Source organism: Symphalangus syndactylus, chromosome 4, assembly GCF_028878055.3.
Source record: "Symphalangus syndactylus isolate Jambi chromosome 4, NHGRI_mSymSyn1-v2.1_pri, whole genome shotgun sequence".
Taxonomy (NCBI): Eukaryota; Metazoa; Chordata; class Mammalia; order Primates; family Hylobatidae; genus Symphalangus; species Symphalangus syndactylus.
In genome coordinates, this window is record NC_072426.2 from 118,954,739 (window position 1) to 118,977,205 (window position 22,467).

At 39.0% G+C, this 22,467-nt stretch overlaps 1 protein-coding gene across 4 annotated transcripts in view; it reads left to right on the top strand.

The window, feature by feature from the left end:
* MMAA (metabolism of cobalamin associated A) overlaps positions 1–15,053 on the top strand; it is a 37,748-nt gene extending 22,695 nt beyond the window's left edge. For all 4 annotated transcript variants that reach the window (XM_055276037.2, XM_063638217.1, XM_055276036.2 and 1 more), the window contains 5 exons: positions 48–170; positions 3,653–3,823; positions 8,756–8,841; positions 11,698–11,847; positions 12,891–15,053. In XM_055276037.2, the coding sequence (XP_055132012.1) occupies positions 48–170; positions 3,653–3,823; positions 8,756–8,841; positions 11,698–11,847; positions 12,891–13,178 (818 nt within the window). In that variant the 3' untranslated portion in view covers positions 13,179–15,053. The remainder of the gene's footprint in view (positions 1–47; positions 171–3,652; positions 3,824–8,755; positions 8,842–11,697; positions 11,848–12,890) is intronic.
* The last annotated feature ends 7,414 nt before the right edge of the window (positions 15,054–22,467 follow it).

Consider the following 22,467-nt stretch of genomic DNA (forward strand, 5'->3'; position numbering starts at 1 on the left):
CTGATTTCATTTGTTTCATTGAACTAGAAGATCTCTTTCCACCGTAGGATTGTCTGGGCCCCCTGGTGCTGGAAAATCAACATTTATAGAATATTTTGGAAAAATGCTTACTGAGAGAGGGCACAAATTATCTGTGCTAGCTGTGGACCCTTCTTCTTGTACTAGTGGTGGTAAGTATGGCTGATTCTTTTTAAATTGCAGAGCTCTGGGGGCTTTCTGTTACAATTTAGTAGGAATTGGCACAGTTGGGTGACCTCTAACTGCTAGCTAAGTTTGGTCTCGCTAAAGGAAGGGAGTTCTGCAGAGTTAGGTGGAAGCTGAGGGAAGTAGTTTGGGAGTGTTGTACTCTTCAGAGGCGGCCAGCTTGTGGATAGCTCAGTGGGCACTCAGAAAACTGTGACAACAGGTGCCAGAAGTTGAAGATGATCAAATGCAAATTTTGGTCCTTCAGCTCCCATGCATAAGGCCAGGCCCCTCTTTGCTCCTGTTGTTTCCTGGCTGCATTAGCACCTGTGCAATTCAGAAAATAGGTCCTTACTCATGTGTCATTTTCCTCATAATGTTTTAACATCTCTTAAGCTTTAGAAAAACCTTACTGCTGTTTATAATTGTCAACTGTTTATATAATATGTTCAGTTAAACAGAAAGCTCTTAGAGGGGCACTGTAATATACTGCCATTCCCCTTACGGCATTTAGCATAGTACATTGTACGTTGCACAGAATGTTAAGCAATTACTTTCTGATTTGAGGACATGAAGTCACTCAAAGTTTAATTTGCAGCTCATCAGAGATAAAATGAATATAAACTTAGTTCCCCAAAGGATCGTTTAAAGAAAACAGAAAGCATACCATATAAACAGGAAAGGTTTTTTCTTCCCTTACCCCTCTTTATGATTTAAGCTTTTCATATTACAGTTACTCACTTAGGAAGTATTTGAGTGCCTACTGTAGGTGAGGCATTGTACATGGAAGGTTCTTAAACTGTGTTATATAATGGTGAACAAGATACAGTCCTGGCTTTAGCAAGGTTTACATCTTATGCAGGAAACACAAACGCAGGCCATTACAATACAATGTGTGTTGTGAAGGGGTAAATGCAAGATGCTTTATGGAATTATTTGGTTTTTGTGTACTGCGTTATAATGTGGGTTTAATACTAAGTATTCAGAATGATGATGTAATCATATTTTAGGGACTTAGGTTAATATAGACGTGGACAATTCCTATTATCACCCCATTCCTATTATTACCCCATTGAGAAATCTAGCTCAGAACATTCAAAATTTTTGAGTCACTATAATAAAAAAAGTTAACTGTAAAATAAAATTTTTGCTCACAAGGTTCAAAATTAAATCCATGTCAATATGTTGTCTCATTTACAGTTTTAGAACTTTGTTAAAAGTAAGTACTTAATGAAGGATTTTTCAGTAAGTGGCCCTCATTTATATATAGGTGAGAAGGCTATTCCCCCATTTTCACAATATTCTGGAATACTTAACAATAGAAAAAAAATAATAGCTTGAGATAATAATAGACAAAAATAATGTCATAAAATAGCCTGTGATTAAAGTTACATAGCTATGTGGTTCCTAACCTTTCTCAAAAAATGGTGATCCCTTTCTCAGGCAAAAAAATTATATACACTTTGAAAGAAAAAAATACAAGGACAGACAAAACACTATAAATATAAATTTCTACCTTATTGCATCAGTACATACACTTGAAAAACAGCATTACATTAAAGTTTGAGAAGCATTAGTTTTTTGGTCTATAGTCCATCTTTTTTGTGCTTTGAATTCACAGACTCCCTGTGATAGCTTTGAGATCTTCGTGAGAGTCTTCAATTAACAGTTTTGGAATCGCTGGCTAAGACATGGGAGAGTAATTTCCTAATGTTTACTTCAGTGTGATGGGATCTATAGGATAGTAGTTTAAAGTATAGCTTTGGCAGATTGTTTACTTACACAGAGATTATTTCATGCAGAAAATTACCTTAAGAAAAGGTTGTATGTGAAGTAAATAAGGAACTTGATGTATGGGGTACATGTGTGGTCTAGAATTAGAACCTATGAGAAGACTCTGAACTGGCATTTAGTGGTAAAAGAGCATATCTTTAAGACACTTTTCAATCTTTACATTATGTGGAAAAAGTAGCTCTTAAAAAGAGGGAAAATGAATATTCAGATTAGAACAGCAGTACATCTACAAATGTTGGTATATGACTAAAGCAAAGTAGAAAAACATAATAGTCCCAGGACTTTCAGTCTTCTAGAATTTGTAAGTATTGATGTTTGTCAAAATATTATACTACCATGAAAACAAAAACGTAACCAGTTTCATTCCACAGTTATTGAGTGCCTACTCTTAACACTTTGTTAAGCATTTAGTATACAACCTATATAAGACATGGTCCTGTAGGCAAAGACTTATTTAAAGCACGGTTTCTCAAGTTTGGCGGTAGTGACATTTTATGTCAAATCATTCTTTGTTGTGGGTGACTGTCCTGTGCATTGAAGGATGCTTACTTAGCAGCATATCTGGCCTCTACCCAGTAGATGCCAGTAGCACCCTACCCCTCACTTGTGACAAGTAAATATGTCTCTAAACATTGCCAAATTGCCCCCAGTTGAGAACCACCGTGTGAAAGAGATAAGAATTAAAAATATGAAACCAAAAAATGTGTTGTATGAATAGTTTTCCATCCATTAACTCAGCTTACATTGCATTCAGTGAGAGCTCCAAATTTTCTAAGTAGTAGGCGATTAGAAGCAACAGACTGGGCAGAAGGGGCAGCTTGAAGATATATTTGTGTAGCATTTACGTAAGGTTGAGAAAATGTCATTTGCAAAAATAAAAGAATGAGGAGTGGAGGGTGCTCATGGAGATAATAGAAAGGGGAGGGACACTAAAGTTCTCTTATGCCCTCCAGCATGCTGGCATACATTGCAGAGCTGTTGTACCTTAGAAAATCACAGAGATGGGCATGGGCTGAAAAGGTTCCAGGCAGACTATATGAAGGAGCAAGGACTTTTACTGATCTTTATAAGGTGGATAAGTTCTGTGTTTTTGTTATCAACGGTTTTGAAGCACCTTCCTGTATATAATTACATTTGCTTCTCCCAGTAGCATATTACCCTTGTGATGTAGCTGAGGAAAGAGGGTTCAGGAAGGTAAAGTGACCTCTCAAAATTGAATAGTGTGAAACGGTGGAACCAGAATACAGACCCTGGGCTTGACACATTGTAACTCAGCAGTGAGGAAACAGGAGAGATACTTCTGGCATGAGAGCACAAACAAAAGATGGGACGAAGCAAACACAGTGATGTTGACAGTAAAGTAACCACGCTGGTTGGAACAGAGGATTGGTGTGGGGACTAGTAGAAGCCAGAGTTGGACAGGTAAGGTGTGGCTGAAGAATCTAGATTGGAACCTTTGGTCAGGGGGAAGCTATAAATTATAGATTTTTAGGGGCTTGAAATGTTAAGATTAATCTGACATCATTGTATACAATGAGTTGGAGAGAAGCTCAGTAATATGAAATGCAGTTTGAGATTTAGGGAGAAATGGCATAAAGCACTTCCCTCTAGGAACTGGCTGATAATTGACCCATAAAACTGTTCCACGATTATAAAATGTAACTGTATGTTTTAGGATCACTCTTAGGTGATAAAACCCGAATGACTGAGTTATCAAGAGATATGAATGCATACATCAGGCCATCTCCTACTAGAGGAACTTTAGGAGGCGTGACAAGGACCACAAATGAAGCTATTCTGTTGTGTGAAGGAGCGGGATATGACATAATTCTTATTGAAACCGTTGGTGAGTGTGATATTCTATTTCATAACAATATACTATTTTATGAATGCTATATAAAGATGAGTGACAACTTATTTTTGTTCATTCAGCAGATATTTGCTAAATATATAATTAAATACAAGATATCCCATACTCCCTAGAAGATATGAATGGATGGGTTATAATCTTTACCCTCCAAGATCTTATTTTAAAGAGTAAAAATAAGCCATCTATCTGGATAACTGTTATACAGGTGGTATATTATACATGCCAGAGGAGAACTGTAAGCATTAGGATGATCTGTGTAAATGATGCTTTAGCACAACACCTATTTTGTTTAAGTACATTTCATATGTCTACTGTGTTCACCAAGAAAATTAATGTAGTTGGGTGCCTTTTGAAAATGCAGATATGTTTTATTTCATTGTTTTATATCCTTAGCATACAGTTACATGTGATAAAGACACTGAAATGAAAACCCTAATAAATTCTTTCTTGTGGAGAGACAATCTCTTATATTACTGTGGGATAAATGTTTGTGATACAGCCTAATTCAGATGTGGAGGTCCAGTGAAGACCTCCTAGAGGAGGTGACAGCTGAACTCAGTTTTGAAGGAAGAATTGGAGTTAAACAAAGTATGCGATAAAGGGCATTTGCAAAGATACACAGGAGTCAGAAAACATGGCCCATCCAGAGAAGTACAGTTTGCTCAGGATACTTAGAGCACAGAGTGTGAAGGCAGGGAATGAAGGGAGGTCAGTTGGAGCAGTAGGCCATGGCCAGCTTGTCAGGGACCTTACATGCCATGCCAAGGAGTCTTCTGGATTTTGCCCTTAAAGGAGTGGGAAGATGCTGCTGGATAAGCAAGAGAGTGAGAAAACCAGATATGTATTTTGGAGAGATCCCTGGCAGCAGAGTACAGAATGATTAGAAGGAGGGCTAGAATAGAATCAGGAGACTACTGTACTAATCCCAGAAGGAGATGGTAGAGGTCTGAACCAAGCAAAGGAAGTGGGAATGGAGATGAGATAGATCAATAAAACATTGAAGATAAATGGGCAGGATTTTATCCATGATAAGATGTGAGATAAGGAAGGAAGGGGAATTGCAGATAATAGAGAATACTGTGGAAAAAGTAGATTTGCAGAGAGGAAAACAATGAGTTCAGTTGTGAATATATTAAGTGTTAAATGCTTATTAGGTATCCGAGTGACTGTGTGTCTCAAGAGAAAAGGACTGAATGAGCAATACAGATTTAATAGTTACCAGCATGGTTCATAGTTTCATAGTTTGAGAATTTGGTTCAGATCAACTGGGGAAAATATGGGACAAAAATGGAAGATATTTATATTAATCTGCTAGGGCTGCCATAACAAAATACCGTAGACTGGGTGGCTTAAACAACAGAAATGTATTTTCTCACAGTTCTGGAGACTGAAGTTCAACATCAAGGTGCCCATGGGGTTGGTTTTTCCTAAGACCCCTACATTTGTCTTGTAGGTAGATGGCTGCCTTCTTGCTGCATCTTCACTCTCCCTTGTCTCTTCCTGTTCACTTCAGTCTCCTAGTTTCTCTTCCTGTCCTTTTGAGGACACTAGTCCTATTGGATTAAGGCCCTACCCTTATGACCTCATTTAATTGCTTCTTTCAAGGCCCTATATCCAGATAAAGTCACCTTGAGGTTTAGAACTTTAATATAGGAATGTGGTTTTGTGTTTTGTTTTGTTGTTTTTTTTTTCTTTTGGAGACGGAGTCTTGCTCTGTCTCCCAGGCTGGAGTGCAGTTGCGCAGTCTCGGCTCACTGCAATCTCTGCCTCCTGGGTTCACGCCATTCTCCTGCCTCAGCCTCCCCAGTAGCTGGGACTACAGGCGCCTGCAACCATGCCCGGCTAATCTTTTTTTTTTTTTTTTTTTTTTTTTTAAGTAGAGACAGGGTTTCACTGTGTTAGCCAGGATGGTCTCGAACTCCTGACCTTGTGATCCGCCCGCCTCAGCCTCCCAAAGTGCTGGGATTACAGGAGTGAGCCACCGCGTGCCTGGTCTTTTTTTTTTTTTTTTAAAGATAGAGTCTCGCTCTGTCGTCCAGGCTGGAGTGCAGTGGTGCAATCTTGGCTCACTGCCACCTCCGCCTCCTGGGTTCAAATGATTCTCCTGCCTCAGCCCCCCGAGTAGCTGGGAATACAGGTGCATGCCACCACACCCAGCTAATTTTTGTATTTTTAGTAGAGACGGGGTTTCACCATATTGGCCAGGCTGGTCTCTAATGCCTGACCTTGTGATCCGCCCGCCTTGGCCTGCCAAAGTGTTGGGATTACAGGCATGAGCCACCGCGCCCGGCCTAACATAGGAATGTTTCTAGATGAGGGGAACACAACTTAGTTTATAACAACAGCCATGACAGGGCTTTAGAAACTCCACCATTAAAAAGTAGATGAATGAAGAGTTAGTTGCCTGAGTGGTAGTAAGAAAATCAAAGGAGAAGAGCACCTGAAAAACCAAATATATTACCTGGAAATTGTATTTAGCTACCTTTCCCAGAAACTCAAAATAACAGTGACTCAAACAAGAAAGAGGTTGTTTTCTATATAAAAGAGACCTAGAGCGGGCGATGTGGCCCCAGCCTATAATCCCAGCACTTTGGGAGTCCAAGGCAGGCAGACTGCTTGAACCCAGGAGTTCCAAACGTCCCTGGGCAAGATGGTAAAACCTCGTCTCTACAGAAAAATAAAAAAATTAGCTGGGCATGGTGGCACACACCTGTAGTCCTAGCTACTTGGCAGTCTGAGGTGGGAGGATCACCTGAGCCTGAGGAGTTTGAGGCTGCAGTGAGCTGTGATGGCACCACTGCACTCCAGCCGGGGTGACAGAGTGAGACTCTCTCAAAAAATAAAAGAACCCTGAGGCCAGGCATGGTGGCTTACACCTGTAGTCCCAGCAGTTTAGGAGTCCAAGGCGGAAGGATTGCTTGAGCCCAGGAGTTTGAGACCAGCCTGGGCAACATAGCAAGACCTTGGTTCTACCAAAAAAAAAAAAAAAAAAAAAACATAGCCAGGCATTGTGTTACACACCTGCAGTTCCATCTACTCAGGAGGCTGAGGTGAAAGGATGGCTTGAGCCCAGGAGTTCAAGGCTGCAGTGAGCCATGATCATGCCATTGCACTCTAGCCTGGGCAACAGAACAAGACCCAATCTCTCTTTAAAATAAAAAGGAGCCTGAGGCAGGCAGTCCAGAGCAGGTATGGTGCTTTGACAGTGCCCTCGGTGTCACAGGTTGCTTTTGTCTGCCTGCTTACCATTCTTAGCACTCAGTTTCCATCCTCCAGTTTGCTCATGGTTAAAAGATGGCTGATGAAGCTCTGACTGACACTTCCATATTCCACATAGATGGAAGAAGGAAAGGGAAATAAGCAGAGCGGGGTGGCATAAGAGGTATAGCTGGATTAGCCATCTTTAAAAAACTTTTCTGGAAACCCTATCTAATGACTGTTGCTTTGACTCATTCATCATATTTAGCTGAAAGGGGATCTTGTTAATGTGGTCTTTGATCTGATACATTGATATTCCTAATAACATTGGGATAAGAAAATAGGGAAGAATAAATATTAAATAGGCAACTAGAAGTCCATCACACTGAGAAAGGGAGCGGGTTTCCAGAGTTTTGGTGGAAGAAGATTTTTTTTTTTGAGATGGGGTATCACCATGTTGCCCAGGTGGGAACACAGCAGTACAATCACAGCTCACTGCAGCCTCGACCTCCCAGGCTCAGGTTCAAGCTGTCCTTCCACCTCAGCTTCCCAAGTAGCTGGGACTACAGGTACACCAACATGCCCAGCGAATTTTTGTATTTTTTATAGAGACAGGGTCTCAGCACATCACCCAGGCTGGAAGGCGGTTTTAAGTGGGGCGAGATGAACATGAAGTGAAGTGGAAGGAGTCAGCATAAATTACCTTTTTCCAGAAACGAGTATTTTTTAAAAAAGTGAGAAACATGGTGATAGTTGGAGGAGTTTGTAAGTTTTTGTCTTGTTATTTTGTTGTTGTTGTTTTCATTTTATGTGGTTTTAAGATGAGAAAGATTTGAGCACAATTTATGTATTGTGCTGGGGGGCAAGAGCCTGTAGATAAATGAGAGGTTAAAGATAAAAATCAGCAAGGACCCAGAGGAAGTGGAAGGAATGAGAGATTCCTTTTCAGTCAAATAGTTCTTATTACACTGAGACTGCAGAGGAGGCAGTAAGGCTGAGTTTATGTTTGTGTCTTGTTACCTGTGGAGGACGGGAGAGGGAGAAGCCTAGGAAGTTCTTGCCTTTATTTTCTCTGTGAAGTAGGTGCTGTGGTCCTCATCAAGCGGGGAGATTATGGGACAGTGAATGTTCATAATAGCTGCTGTGGGAAATGGAACGGAAGCCAACTGAGGGCATTTAGGGAGATTGCTTTTGCCAGGCCATAAGGAAGATGTAGCAGAGGCTGCCTGTCGTGGCTTTTGTCCACAGAGTTGAGTGATTTCTCTCACGTGCCTATGGAGGAGAGAACACACATAGTTGGATTGATCCATACATAATTGGGCGTTTGCAGGCAAGTATGAGGACGAGAAGACAAAAAAGATGAAAGTATTTGCAGGCATGATTCAAGATTAGAGTCACAGTGTTCAAGCTGCTCGCTGATGAAAGGGAAGCCAAGAAAGAGCTGTGAGAGTGAGGAGAGGATGGAAGCCTTTAGGTTCTCCATTCAATCCAAGAACGGAGTGGGAGAGCTAGGAAGGATAACTGGTTTGCTTAGAGGGTAAGATATGACGTTTAATACATTCTTCAGAAGTGAGATGTTTAAAAGAGTGACCAGGTTGACTGTGTGACCATGAGTATGAGTGAATGAAGTAGAATGAAAATGGTCAATGTAGTTGAGAAAGTCTAATAATGGTGAGTATTTTAGGATATAGTTGTGATTTAAAATTTCAGGTGTGGGTCAGTCGGAGTTTGCTGTTGCTGACATGGTTGACATGTTTGTTTTACTACTGCCACCAGCAGGAGGAGATGAGTTGCAGGTAATTTTTATTTTTTTCCCCAAAAATATAAAATGTATATCTCTGAAAATAAAAATTTCCAATGTTGTGTTTTTGTAAACTAAGTTGATAATGGTTTAGAAAATGAAACATCATTCATGTTGGCTAAAGTACCTGAATCAAAGGCAGATTCTCTATATTTTTTCCTAACTTACAGGAATAGAATATATGTCCTTGAGAATGTAAAATTATGCAACATAAATTTTTCCATCTGTAACATGACTGAAATACATGGATCGCTTCAGCCAGAAGAGACCATTGTTGCATAGATGTTGTTAGTATACTTGATTCAAAAGTTCTGGGGAGAGTGGGATCCCACTATCATAGTTTATATGTTGTACAATGGGATTCTTACTCTCCTCCTGCACTGCAGTTCTGGCACAACTACCCAAAGTTAGTGCAGACTTCATAGGGTGAGGGCAGAGTCCTCCACAAGCCGCCTCTCACTTCAGACACTACTAGCTGCAAGCTTCAGGGTTCCCAGGCCACCCATATCTCTGACCAACTGGCTATAAATTTGAGGGTTCCCATTATCCCTTAGGTTTAGTAATTCACTAGAGCAGTGGTCCCCAACCTTTTTGGCACCGGGAACTGGTTTCATGGAAGACAGTTTTCCACAGACTGGGGGTAAGGGGGGATGGTTTCAGGATGAAACTGTTCCACCTCAGATCATCAGGCATCAATTAGATTCTCATAAGGAGTGCACAACCTAGATGCCTAGCATGCGTAGTTCACAATAGAGTTTGCGCTCCTATGAGAATCAAATGTTGTTGCTGATCTAACGGGGCAGAGCTCAGGCAGTAATGCTCGCCCCCCTGCTGCCCACCTGCTTTGAGGCCCAGTTCCTCCGTGGCCTGGGGGTTGGGGACCCTTGCACTAGACTGACTCAGAGAACTCAGGAAAGCACTATATTACAATTGCAGCATGCTTATAAAGGAGACAAATCAGGACCATCCAAATGAAGAGACACATAAGAAGTCTGGGAGGGCCCAAATGCAAAGCTTCTGTGTCCTCAAGACACATTTCTCTCCTGGCATATTGATGTGTATCACCAACCAGAAGGCTCCCCTGAGCTTTAGTGTCCCAAGTTTTTCTTAGGGTTTCATTATGTAGGCATGATTGGTTGAATAATTGAACTTGATCTCTAGCCCCTGTCCCCTCCCTGGCAGTTGGGTTGATATCACATGTCATAAAACCCCAGCCCTCTAATCACATGATAGGTCTTTCTGCCATGGTCAGTCTCCCATCCTGAGTGATCTCATTGCATAAACTCAGGTATAGGCCGGGGGCGGTGGCTCACACATGTAATCCCAGCACTTTGGGAGGCCGAGGTGGGCGGATCACGAGGTCAGGAGATAGAGACCATCCTGGCTAACACGGTGAAACCCCGTCTCTACTAAAAATACAAAAAAAATTAGCCGGGCGTGGTGGCGGGTGCCTGTAGTCCCAGCTACTCGGGAGGCTGAGGCAGGAGAATGGCTCGAACCCGGGAGGCAGAGTTTGCAGCGAGCCAAGATCGCACCACTGCACTCCAGCCTAGGCGACAGAGTGAGACTCTGTCTCAAAAAAAAAAAACAAACAAACAAAAAATTCAGGTATAGCCCCAGGCACCTCCCATGAATAACAGACACTCCTGTTACTCAGGAAATTCTGGGAATTTAGAACTTAAAAGATTACCTCCCAGAAACCCAAAGACCAGACAAATTTTTTCCTTTTTTTTTTTTTTTCCAGAGACAGGGTCTCACTCTGTTTCCCAGGCTGGAGTGCAGTGGCATGATCATAGCTCACTGTAACCTTGAACTCCTGGGCTCAAGCTACCCTCCTGCCTCAGCCTCCCAAGTAGCTCGGACTACAGCCATGTGCAACCACTCTCGGCTAATTTTTTAATTTTTTTTTTTCTACAGATGAAGTCTTGCTTTGTTGCCCGAGTTGGTCTTGAACTCTTGACCTCAGGCGATCCTTCTGCCTTAGCCTCCTTAAGTGCTGGGATTACTGGTGTGAGCCACCACACCTAGCCCAGACAAACTATTTGTTATACAATGCTTCTGTTTCAATTTTGTAATTCTAAAACATAGTGATTGCAGACTATGGCTGCTTATTTAGAAACGTTAACTATTAATATTTCATAATTGAATGTTTTGTTTAAAAATATTTGAAAAGAAATTTTAATCTTATGTAGAAAAATCTGTATTTACTAAATAAGGTTTGGTTTTTGGATTTCATCCTTTATTTCTAATATTTTTATGTGACATAATTTGAATTAAGAGATTGAGGTTTGTCCACGCAAAGCTGAGAGAAGAAAAATACGAAGTATAAAAATAAATAATAATAAAAAAAGAGATTGACGTATTTTTAGACATCAGGTTATTTTTCCTCAAATGCAAATTGGAAATAAAATGCTATATATGTTTAAGGAGAATTTCAAAGACTTTTTTCTGGAAATGCAGATGTTAAGGATAGGTGTTTTCTTTTTAAGCACCTTAGTGATGGATGGTTTTGCATCCTGCAGTGTTAGCTCAGGAGAAGCAGATTCCATCACGAGACAATGTGAACTGTCCTGCCACTCAATCATGTTGTGACTTGATGTATCTACCCTAATTCTGAATGTATTTCAACATGTTAGTCTCTAAATTTGGAAGAGATATTACAGATGACTTCTATAATTCCAACAGCCAATGCTTTTGGGTAATTTCTGTCAAGTAATGGTGATTCTTGGCATCCAGGGCTTAGGAGGATACAGATGAAAAGTTAATGAAATGTATGACTTTCAAAATCTTAGCATTGACTAGTTTTCCCATTTTTATGTTGGTTGTCATTAAATGTTTCTGATCTCTTTAGGGTATCAAAAGGGGTATAATCGAGATGGCAGATCTGGTAGCTGTAACTAAATCTGATGGAGACTTGATTGTGCCAGCTCGAAGGATACAAGCGGAGTATGTGAGTGCACTGAAATTACTCCGCAAACGTTCACAAGTCTGGAAACCAAAGGTAAGCTTGCTTACATCTTGCATTCTGTATCTTTCACTCTGAATGGATTGTGTACATTAAAAGACAGGATGTAAGTCCCAAACTAAACATATAATCAATCTTGCTTCTATGTGAAGTTGATAGTTTTAAAAATCATGACAAAGCCAGAGTGTGTAGTCATGATTTTAAATATAATCCTTTAACCACTAGATGTCAAAAACTAGATCAGAGATGATAGATGTGATTGTAATACTTGATTTGAGCCATTTGGAAGTGATAGCAAATCCATTCTGAAAGGAACCATCCTTAAGATTATGGAACAGTTAATGATTTGATTATCTATATTGGAATTTGAGTAAGAGAGAAAAGCCTTGTGATGCGATACCTCCATTCCCATTATGTTTGTTGGGTGCCATTTTCAGTAAGGAAAAAAATTTTAATCCTGTAATAAGTGATGCAGTAATATTGATGTGGGCATCTTTATCTGTAGACAGACACTATGTTATTAAAGAATAAGCTGTAATCATTATAATGAGAACAATGATGACTTATCTTACTGTCACATCCCAGTTTTTCCCAATCATGTTGTCTGTATTGAGTCTGGAGCCACCTTATATATACATGCAGATGTCAGATACCCAGCTCTTCCAGTTGCTAAATCAGGCAAATTTGACAGAGGGGATTAGGCTATTTCTCAACCTAGGTTCATTTTCTGGCACTCAGGCCTCAGGGGAACCTACCTGGCATTGCCCTTGTCACAAGTCCTCTATGATGCCCCTGACCATCTGAGCAATTAAAATAAAATAAATTAAATTAAAATAAATCTCTGAGCTTAAAATTTGACCTTGAATCAGTGTTTTATTTCTGCTATGCACTTAGTAATCCTAGATATATTACCTCAGAATATATATTGGTATATTTACTTTGACACAGCAATAAAATCTCATTCTTGTCAATTGCCTATTTCTGTAGACCGTAAGAATTAACTGGCAGGTATCAGCGTCCCCATAAAAATTTTTTCTATCATTTTAAGTAAAATGGTCTGGTTCTTCCCTTTTCAATAGGTAATTCGTATTTCTGCCAGAAGTGGAGAGGGGATCTCTGAAATGTGGGATAAAATGAAAGATTTCCAGGACCTAATGCTTGCCAGTGGGGAGCTGACTGCCAAACGACGGAAGCAACAGAAAGTTTGGATGTGGAATCTCATTCAGGAAAGTGTGTTAGAGCATTTCAGGACCCATCCCACAGTCCGGGAACAGATTCCACTTCTGGAACAAAAGGTTCTCACTGGGGCCCTGTCCCCAGGACTAGCAGCAGACTTCTTGTTAAAAGCTTTTAAAAGCAGAGACTAATAAAATTCATCCTGTATAATAATTTTACATATCATTTCATAAAGTATTTTAATAGAAAAATCACTTGTATGCTTATATTTTCAGTAATTATTGTATGGTGCTCTTGTCTTCTTTGTTTGTGACCCATGCTTGAAAACTTGAAGGAAGTTAGATATGAATAGCAAAAGTTAGGCAGTATTTATAAGGTACCTGTTGTATGTTACTGATTTCTGTTTCCTTCTCTTCTTACACCCTGGCATGGTGGCCTGTAGGGTAGTTTCTTCTTATTAGTCAAGAACAGAGAAAGCTGAGGAGAGTAGAAAATATCTTGCACTTTAAAATGCTTACTTTGATTCCATATTATCTGAATTTCCAGGGAAGATGTAAACAAGAGTGACCATGTTTTTGGAGTCCTTCTTGAAGCCAGAACAACACACAGTGGGTTGCTAAGAGCTGAAAATCATAATTGACATTTAGTGTACCAGATTATTCTAAGAATTTCTGAAATCACCATGTACATGAGTAATGAAACAACTGGAATAATGTGATGATGTGAACACAATTTTAAAGTCCGCTTGTCTGGATTTGCAGGTACCCTTCCCCCACCCCCCAACATGATAGGTAAGAGAGCAAAAGGGAACTGGGAAAATCAGCTACAAATAAAATGGGTGACTAATCCCCAATTCTTGGACCCATTATATTTGTAGCTGATTGGAGTAAACCCCTAAAAGACGAAGTGAGGTCAGAATGATTCAAGGATTATTCAGTTTGAAGACTACCAAAGGCTTTTGCTTTTCTTCCTTGGCCATTTCACTTCATTTTAGTATTTTAAAAATCTTTTTTCTTGATGGTGAACAAGTTTTGTCCTATGCTATGGAGGAAGCATAGCACAGTGATTAAGAGCTTGGGCTCTGTAGTTGGACTATGTGGGTTTAAACTTTAAACCCAGATCAATCATATATTAGCTATATGGGTTAATCTCTTTAAGCTTCCATTTCCTCCCTGGTAAAATGAAATTGGCAAATAACTTTCTAAGGTTAGTGAAGATTAAGTGAAATAACATAGGAGAATTATTTAACTGTCATGATGGTGTATAGGAAATACTCAAAGGCTGCTTACTATCATTATTACATTAAAGTTGTGGGTACCTGAAACTGTACAAACCTGATGTATAATTTCAGTTTTCTCTCATGGTCTTGTTACTACCATCATACTCTTGATATTTTAGGATATTTTAGGATTATCTTTGAAGAACCCTTTCTAGTTAATTCTTTGAATATATTTTATACTTATTTGATGGTAGTTGTAACTATGTACATTTGAATAAAATTTCTAACCATAAAATTTCTCCATTGCACAAAAAGCCTTTATAGAAGTTTCTAACATATTCTGTTCTGAACCCTGTAGAATATTTTATGTAGTATAGCAGCTTGCATTGTTACTTACTGTACTGATTCCTATGTAGAATCAAACCTCTTGAGCATTATTTTAACAAACATCCCTTTACATTTTTTGGAAAGATTTTTAGTACTCCATTGGCATAGCTATTTCATACAAGGATTAGGAGAAACTTTGAAAGGTTACCTATTAGACTTTTCTGATTTTAGAAAGGACTACCATTAAACCACCCTATCAGACAAAAAAAATGGTTTTTAGAAACCTGAGAGAAGGAATTTTGTAATTTCCCTGAGTAAGCTGTTACAGGGAATAACAAATCTCCTGCCACATGTGGCACAGTGTAAGTAATGCTGGAGCACACATACTGCATTGTAAAGAAGGTAGGAAAGGTGGGGGGGACTTTTGTTAGCTTTAATTTTAAGGCTAAAGGCATTTCTTCTCAGTTTGAACTACTTTTAAATGTTATAAATGTCATCATAAAAATCATTAGAAAACTCACTTCTCCTTATGTTGTCATTGTACCACTGGGTATTGTATAGAGACCAATTTCTAAGAGATTTTTCACCTCTGTTTCTGTTATTTGCTATACTGGAGGTAATATAATAATAATGAAATACAGCCTTTTTTTTTCAACTCCAAAATCCTATTCCCTCTCCCCATCTGTGATTATATTGTACTGGACATCTGACTTGGTCAAAAGCATAGGTTTTGACTTAGATACATGTGGGGGCAGATCTCAGCTCTATCACTAACTAGCTATATGATATTTGGCAAGTTTTTTCTCTATGTGCAGTAGTTTCTTTTTCTGTAAAATTAAGATAATAGCTATTTTACAAGGTTGGAAGAATTTAGAAATTGTACAGTGCTTAGCACTCAATAATTGGTAGATGGTGGTGTAAATATTTTACATAGATATTTGTGACAGTTCTTTGCTCTACAAAACAGACTAATATTAATTTCAGATTGGCCAAGCTACTTAATTTCTCTGTGTCTCAGTTTCCTCACTATTAAATGGGGATGACAATAGTGTCCACCCAGAGCAGGACTATTTTAGTATTACATATAATCCTTGGATATAAATGCTGATGAAGTTTGGATATTTGTCCCCACCCAAATCTCATGTTGAAATGTAATCCCCAATCTTGGAGGTGGAGCCTGGTGGGAGGTATATGGATTAGATCAGATCTCTCATGAATGACTTGGTCCATCCTTTGGGTGGTAAGTGAGCTCTTGCTCCGAGTTCACAGGAGATCTAGATCTGGTCATGTAAAAGTGTGTGGCGTCTCCCCATCCCCCACTCTATCACTTGCTCCTACTTTCGTCATATGACATGCCTGCTCCCCTTTCACCTTCTGCTATGATTGTAAGCTTCCTGAGGCCTCCCTAGAAGCTGAGCAGATGCCAGCACCATGCTTCCTGTAGTCTATAGAACCATAAGCCAATTAAACATCTTTTCTTTATAAATTTATAAATTACCCAGTCGCAGGTATTTATAGAAAGAACAGCCTAATACAAGTGCTAAATACATATCTGACAATAAATGGTAGTTATCTCTTAGAACTGTTAGGAGGATTAAACGAGTTACAGTGTCCATCTTAAAAAGATAATTCTGAAAAAAATCTCATAGGTTCACTTTGCCTTGTCAAGAATATGATTACCATTAACTTCTGTAGATAGGTAAAAAATGTGCTGAGCTCCAAAACTGACAGACATTTTGCTAAAACAATATCAAATCTCATTACAATGATGACAGTTATTTCAATAGTTGACATTAGCTATCCCAATACCACCTAACAAGGCATTTTCTCTTCAGAATCACTCGATCATATGGCCATTTCCCTAAGCTTTTATAGCTATTGCCCAGTGTACACTGAAGACAACAGCTAACGAACAACATATGTATGATAATTTATGTAGTTGAACCTCTAATGCAAAAAAAAAACCAGGAAAAATGAGTGAAAATCATTCAAACATTGTGCTCACTAGGTAGGTAGACTGCCATCATAGAAGTTATAATGCTACTGCTAAAAACGAGTAAACTACCAGTAAACTGTGAAGACAGAAGTAACTCCTGTGATCTATATGTTTGTGCAGATGGTGGAGCTTTGCTGCTCCTAAAGCCTGAGAAATGCAAATGTGGCTTCGTTAATGCAAATGCTGCCTATGCCAGACTTTATGAAAAACTCCTCCTAAAGTTGAATTCTTATCCAAGTGGACATATGTTAAGGTGCCATTGTAATTCAGGTAGAGTGTCAGAGTGGTGGCTGGCACCAGCAGTAGATGTTTTCAACATTAGCATTATCCAGGTAAGACTACAACAATGATGAACATGTCAAAACTTTCCTTTAAAAGGAACAATCAGAAAAACTCTTTAACAAGTGTTTTTCTTTCCGTAGTATTTTAATTAAAATTTTCTAAATTTTAAAATTTACTAAATTTATGAACGTTTTTATCCCACTTGAGATGAATACTTAGTGATAGTCCCTGTCCCAAGAAGCTTCTGTAGATTTGCTTTGTCATTTGTGGTATGTTTGATAACAAAAATATTAGTGGCACAAAAGCAGTTATATTGAATGCTTTTGTTTTAGAGAAAATTTCACTCTGTACTAGAAAATGTAGATGATGTGAGTCAAAGTTCATTAATGCTTACCTGAAAATTTGTGTATAAAGGTAATCTTGGGGCAGTTTATTTTGCTTAGGCCCCTCAGCTTCTTGATAGAATGAGGTGAGGGCATATGTAAGTCAGTAAACTATTCTGTTAGTAAGGTCAAAGGTTTAATCTAAATTAATTATGCTTTTAACTAACACAGAAGAAATCATGTGACCTCATTCTCAAAGCTCGTAACATCCACCTGGCCAGTCTTGAGATGTGGATAGAATTCTTTTTTTTCTTTTTTCAATTTTCACAATAATTTTTGACACATTGAAGCTGTGCATGTTCATGGGGGCACAATTTGATGTTTCAATACATGTATATGTTATGTAATGATCAAATCGGAGTACTTAGCATATCTATCATCTCATGCATTTATCATTTCTTTGTGGTGAGAACATTTAAAAATCCTATTTTCTAGCTATTTTGTAATATACACTACCTTACTGTTGTGAACCATAGTCACCCTACTGTGCAATAGAACACCAGAACTTATTCCTCCTGTCTAGTTGTAACTTTGTACCCATTGACCCCCCTTCCCTTCCTTCTGCTCTTCCCTCTCCAGTCTCTGGTAACCACTGTTCTGTTCCCTATGAGACAAAACTTTTTTTATCTTCCATATGAGTGGGATCATGCAGTATTTGTTTTTCTGTGTCTGGCTTACTTTCCTAAACATAATGTCCTCCAGGTTCATCCATGTTGTTGCATGGTGTTAATCTTAGCATGACAGTATAGCCGTTTATAGGGCTCATACCTAAATGCCAAATCTTGTTATATAGGAACCCAGCTATTTCAAGGATCAATGTTCTCTTATAAAGTCACATTAGCATTTACACCCAGATTTTGCTGACTCAGAATTCCATCGCATGCAAGATCTCAGTCCCCTGAAAAGTCCTCTCCCCAAGTATTTTTGGAAGTCTCAGGGGTTTCCTCACTGATTCACAAACAAGTTCACACTCTTGGGTGCAGCCTACTCGTGCCAGGCTTCTGTTGGGCCTCCACTATTTCTACTGCTGCTGTTCCTGTTGGATAATGCTGCCTTGCTTAGATGTTCCCAAACTGTGAAACACTTAAGTTGCCAAAATAGTGCTGTGTTTCCAGGGTACAGCTTCTTTGCCTCTCTTCCCATAGGGGCCAGTGCATGGTTCTGAGATAGGAACCAACTACTACCATCTCTTACTGTCCTCAGGTCTCCTGTCTTTTCCCCCAGCACCTAAGTACACACCTCTGCAGAAAGCTTTCCCCACACAAGCCCACTTTCCAAAATGCAAATCAACTCCTGCAAAGGATGCCTGAGTAGTTGGCAGTCCTTCCTTTTCTGGTAGTATCACCTTTGGCTGAATCATGACCTCCCAGCTTCACATGTAGATATGATCGCTAGTTCTGTCAACCCCTCAAAAAAGTATCGCCCCCATTTTACAGAAAAAGAAATTGAGCATCAGGGTTACTAGGAAATTAATCAAAGTTCACCATTTCTAAATGTGATGCATTATATATATTAGATTGAAACATTACTATTTTCCAAGTTGCTCAAAGCACTCTATGAACCTCATTCTTTCTATAAGACAGTTCAGTGACAGATGTTATCTTCAATTATAGATACCTCTGTGATACAGAGTAATTAAGGAATCTGTACATAACTCAGATGGTAAGATCCTGCTCAGTGTTTTAACTTTAAGGCCTTTCTTCTATAACCTAATATCCTTGATTTTGCTTTTGTGGAGAACACACCTCAAGGTATTTTTTTTCCAGTAGAGTTTTTTGCTTATGTTTAAGGATAATATTTTAGACATTCAGACCAAACCAAACAGAAACCCTTAATATCAGCTTCTGTATTCACCCAACTTTTGGCTAGAAATGACAGAAATCTATTAGCTTAGGAAAGAGAGTAATATACTGGATCATCTAATCATACAAGGAGAAGAGTAGGAGTACAGTAAACTTCACAGACACAAATGATGCTGGGGATTCTCCCTGCCTTTTCTCCTCTGTGTATTGACTTCATTCTCCTGGGTTCCTCCACATAGCTGGAAATATGGCAAGAGCAGCACTTAGGTCCACAGGAAGGATTTCCCCTATCTCCATCAACCTAATTCTGAAAGTCTCAGGGGAGCATTCTCACTGGTCTGCCTGACAGGTCATAGGTCCATCTCCATGGCCAGGGATGTGGGTTCTATGATTGACTGGAGTTGAGGAAAGATCATTTCCCCAAAATAAGAGGTTTGATAGTCACAGAATCAAATAGGATGCCAGGCAGACAAAAAAGAGATCTATTACAGATACTTTAATCTGTTTTGGAATAAAGTGAGACATAAGTATTATTGATTGGTGTCATATTAAAAGATTCAATCTTCATGAAAAGGTTTAATTACCTAATTATTGGTAATACAGTTGACCCTTGAGCAATATGAAGTTGAATGGTGTGGGTCTATTTACATGCTGATTTTCTTCCACATCTGCCACCCCTGGGACAGCAAGACCAGCCACCCCTCTTTTTCCTCCTTCAGCCTACTCAACCTGAAGATGACAAGGATGAAGACCTTCATGATGATCCACTACCACTTGATGAGTGATAAATATATTTTCTCTTATGATTTTCTTAACATTTTCTTTCCTCTAACTTTTTTATAACAATACAGTACATAATACACATAACATACAAAATATATGTTAATCAACTGTTGATATCATCAGTAAGGCCTCTGATCAATAGTAAGCTATTAGTAAACTTTTTGCAGAGTCAAAAGTTATACATGGATTTTTGACTGTGTGGGGTTTTGGCACCCCAACCTCCATGTTGTTCAAGGGTCAACTCTATACCCACTGAAACACACACAAGTGAGGTTCATATTGTCAGCTGTCATATAGTTGAACTTTTGTGGCAATAATACCGTTATTTATTAGAAATATCCTTCCCTGATCCAGTTTTACAAGTAAAATATTTTTCTTTTATCGGCCCCCTAGTAAATTACTATTTCCCCTTCCTAACAGTGAAGATGCATCTGCAAACAAAGGATCAGTAGCTTCAAGAGGACTGGTTAAAGCATGATATCTTTTTTGTATTATTTATTTTATGTCTAGCTGATTAATAGGGGATTTTAGAGTTATTTTAGCCTAACCAGCCCCTTTGAACAGTTGAAGAAGCTATGATGCATGGCAGGCAATAAGTTTTAGACACAGGTCTTTTGATTGTGTGGTTGACCTACTCAAGCCAACTCTAGAGAAAAAAATGGTTTATTTTAGAGAATCTCATGAAAATCCAAGGACAGGAATCAAAATTTAGCCTCTAAGAATGGAGGCAATAAGGATTCCATTTTAAACTGACATATAAAGAACTTGAAAATCACCACTTCATCCTTACCACAAGAAAATGCTGGCAAAACTGAAAATCAAGGACTTTTGGACCCATAGGGAAGCACCACACTGAAATCTAGAGACAGGTGCACCCGGACAGTCGCAGCCAAGATCTGCTTATCTAGAGCAGAAACCACTGGAGCCATGAACTATTAGATTGTTTTGAAAAATTAAGTGATTATTTTGAAGAATTGCTGGAGGCTGAGTTTGGACTAGTGCAAAAGTGAGAAACTCCTGGACGTTGCAGTCTTAGGGGAATCCCCACAGTTTCATGGACTGTACTTCCAAGAACAGTGTTGTCACAGTGAAGATTCAACCAAAAAAAAAAAAAAGTCCTCTCATGGCTCTGGCAGAAGGCGGAAAAGAGAAATCATTATGTAATAAGCCCAGAGCCTTCTCATAGGCCTACTCTCCAGGGGAAAAGACTGTCTGAGCTTTTTCCCAGCTGGGATAATGGCATTCCTTCCACTCCATTCCCAACTGATGCCTTTTTTTCTCACCTAAAAGAGGGAGGGGAACATAGTCAATAGGAGTCAGGGCTTGGGGCAACTAGATTAAAAACTCAGTAGCCAGTGAATGCACAAGGGAGTGGGAGTAGGGGAAATCTCTATCACTGGAAAAACACTTGTGAAGTCACAGCCCAGAAACACAGGACCAATTAAAAGACCGATATTTAATTTTAAGATTATAGGACCCTCCCCCATTAAACCTTGCCATCATACCACCAGGGCTTTAATATTGTAACAGTGGATTACAGTTATAAGAGATGCCAGACACAGACTCTCTCTCTGAGGAGGAGTACTTAAGGAAGCCTCAAGTCAAGAGGAAAGACAAAAACAAGGACATGAGGAATTTGAAGCCTCTAGTACCTGTGCCTACTCCAAATATTAAATACAGCTCAACTCCTAGCCAGACTAATATGCATCCTCACACTAAAAGCCTGTTTATTTCAGTTTCTGTTACCCAATAACATGTATACATTTCAATAAAATTACAAGGTATGCCAAGAAGCAAGAAAAGACATAATATGAAGAGACAAAGCAATAATCAGAACAAGACTCAGATATGGCATAGATGTTGGAATTATCAAACAGGGAATTTAAAATAACTGATTAATATACTAAGAGATCTAATGGAAAAATAGACAACATGCAACAACTGATCGGTAATGTAAACAGAGAGATGGAGACTCTATGAAGAAATCAAAAGGAAATGCTAGGAATTTCTGAAACTAGCAAAAATGAAAAAAGCCTTCAATGAGCTCCTCAGTGGACTCGACATGGCCAAGGAAAAAGATCAGTGAGCTTAAAACAAGCCATTAGAAATTCACAAACTCAAATGCAAGATAAAAAAGAATAAAAGCATGGAACAGAACATTCAAAAACTGTTGGAAAATTCCCGAAGATACACAATTATGGAATACTAAAAGGAGAAAAAAGAAGAAATGTTTGAAGTAATGATGCCTGAAAACTATCCAAAATTAATGACAGACACCAAACCACATATCCAGAAAACTCAGTGAACACTAAACAGGATAAATAAACAACAACATCAAACCCACACATAACCATATATTTGAACTGCAGAAAACCAGACAAAAAGAATGCAGGCCATTCTCACGTGAACCAGAAAGTCTCAGTCATGTACTTCTCTCTGTCTTGTTCCTGCACCATTCTAGATTTTAACTCTTTCATAACTGTTTTTTATATGGACTATCAAGGCTTTCTAGCTTAAATTTTATCTCATTACTTTAGAGCTTTAGTTTACTTTAGCACTTTACAGTTTATTGGTTCCAAATTTTGGATTCCTGACAGAAATCTTCTGGTGGCAACAGGGGTCACTGGAATCTATGGGTAGGTTTCCCAGAATCAGGTGCTCACCTCAATCTGTGTTTCAGGAGGTGGG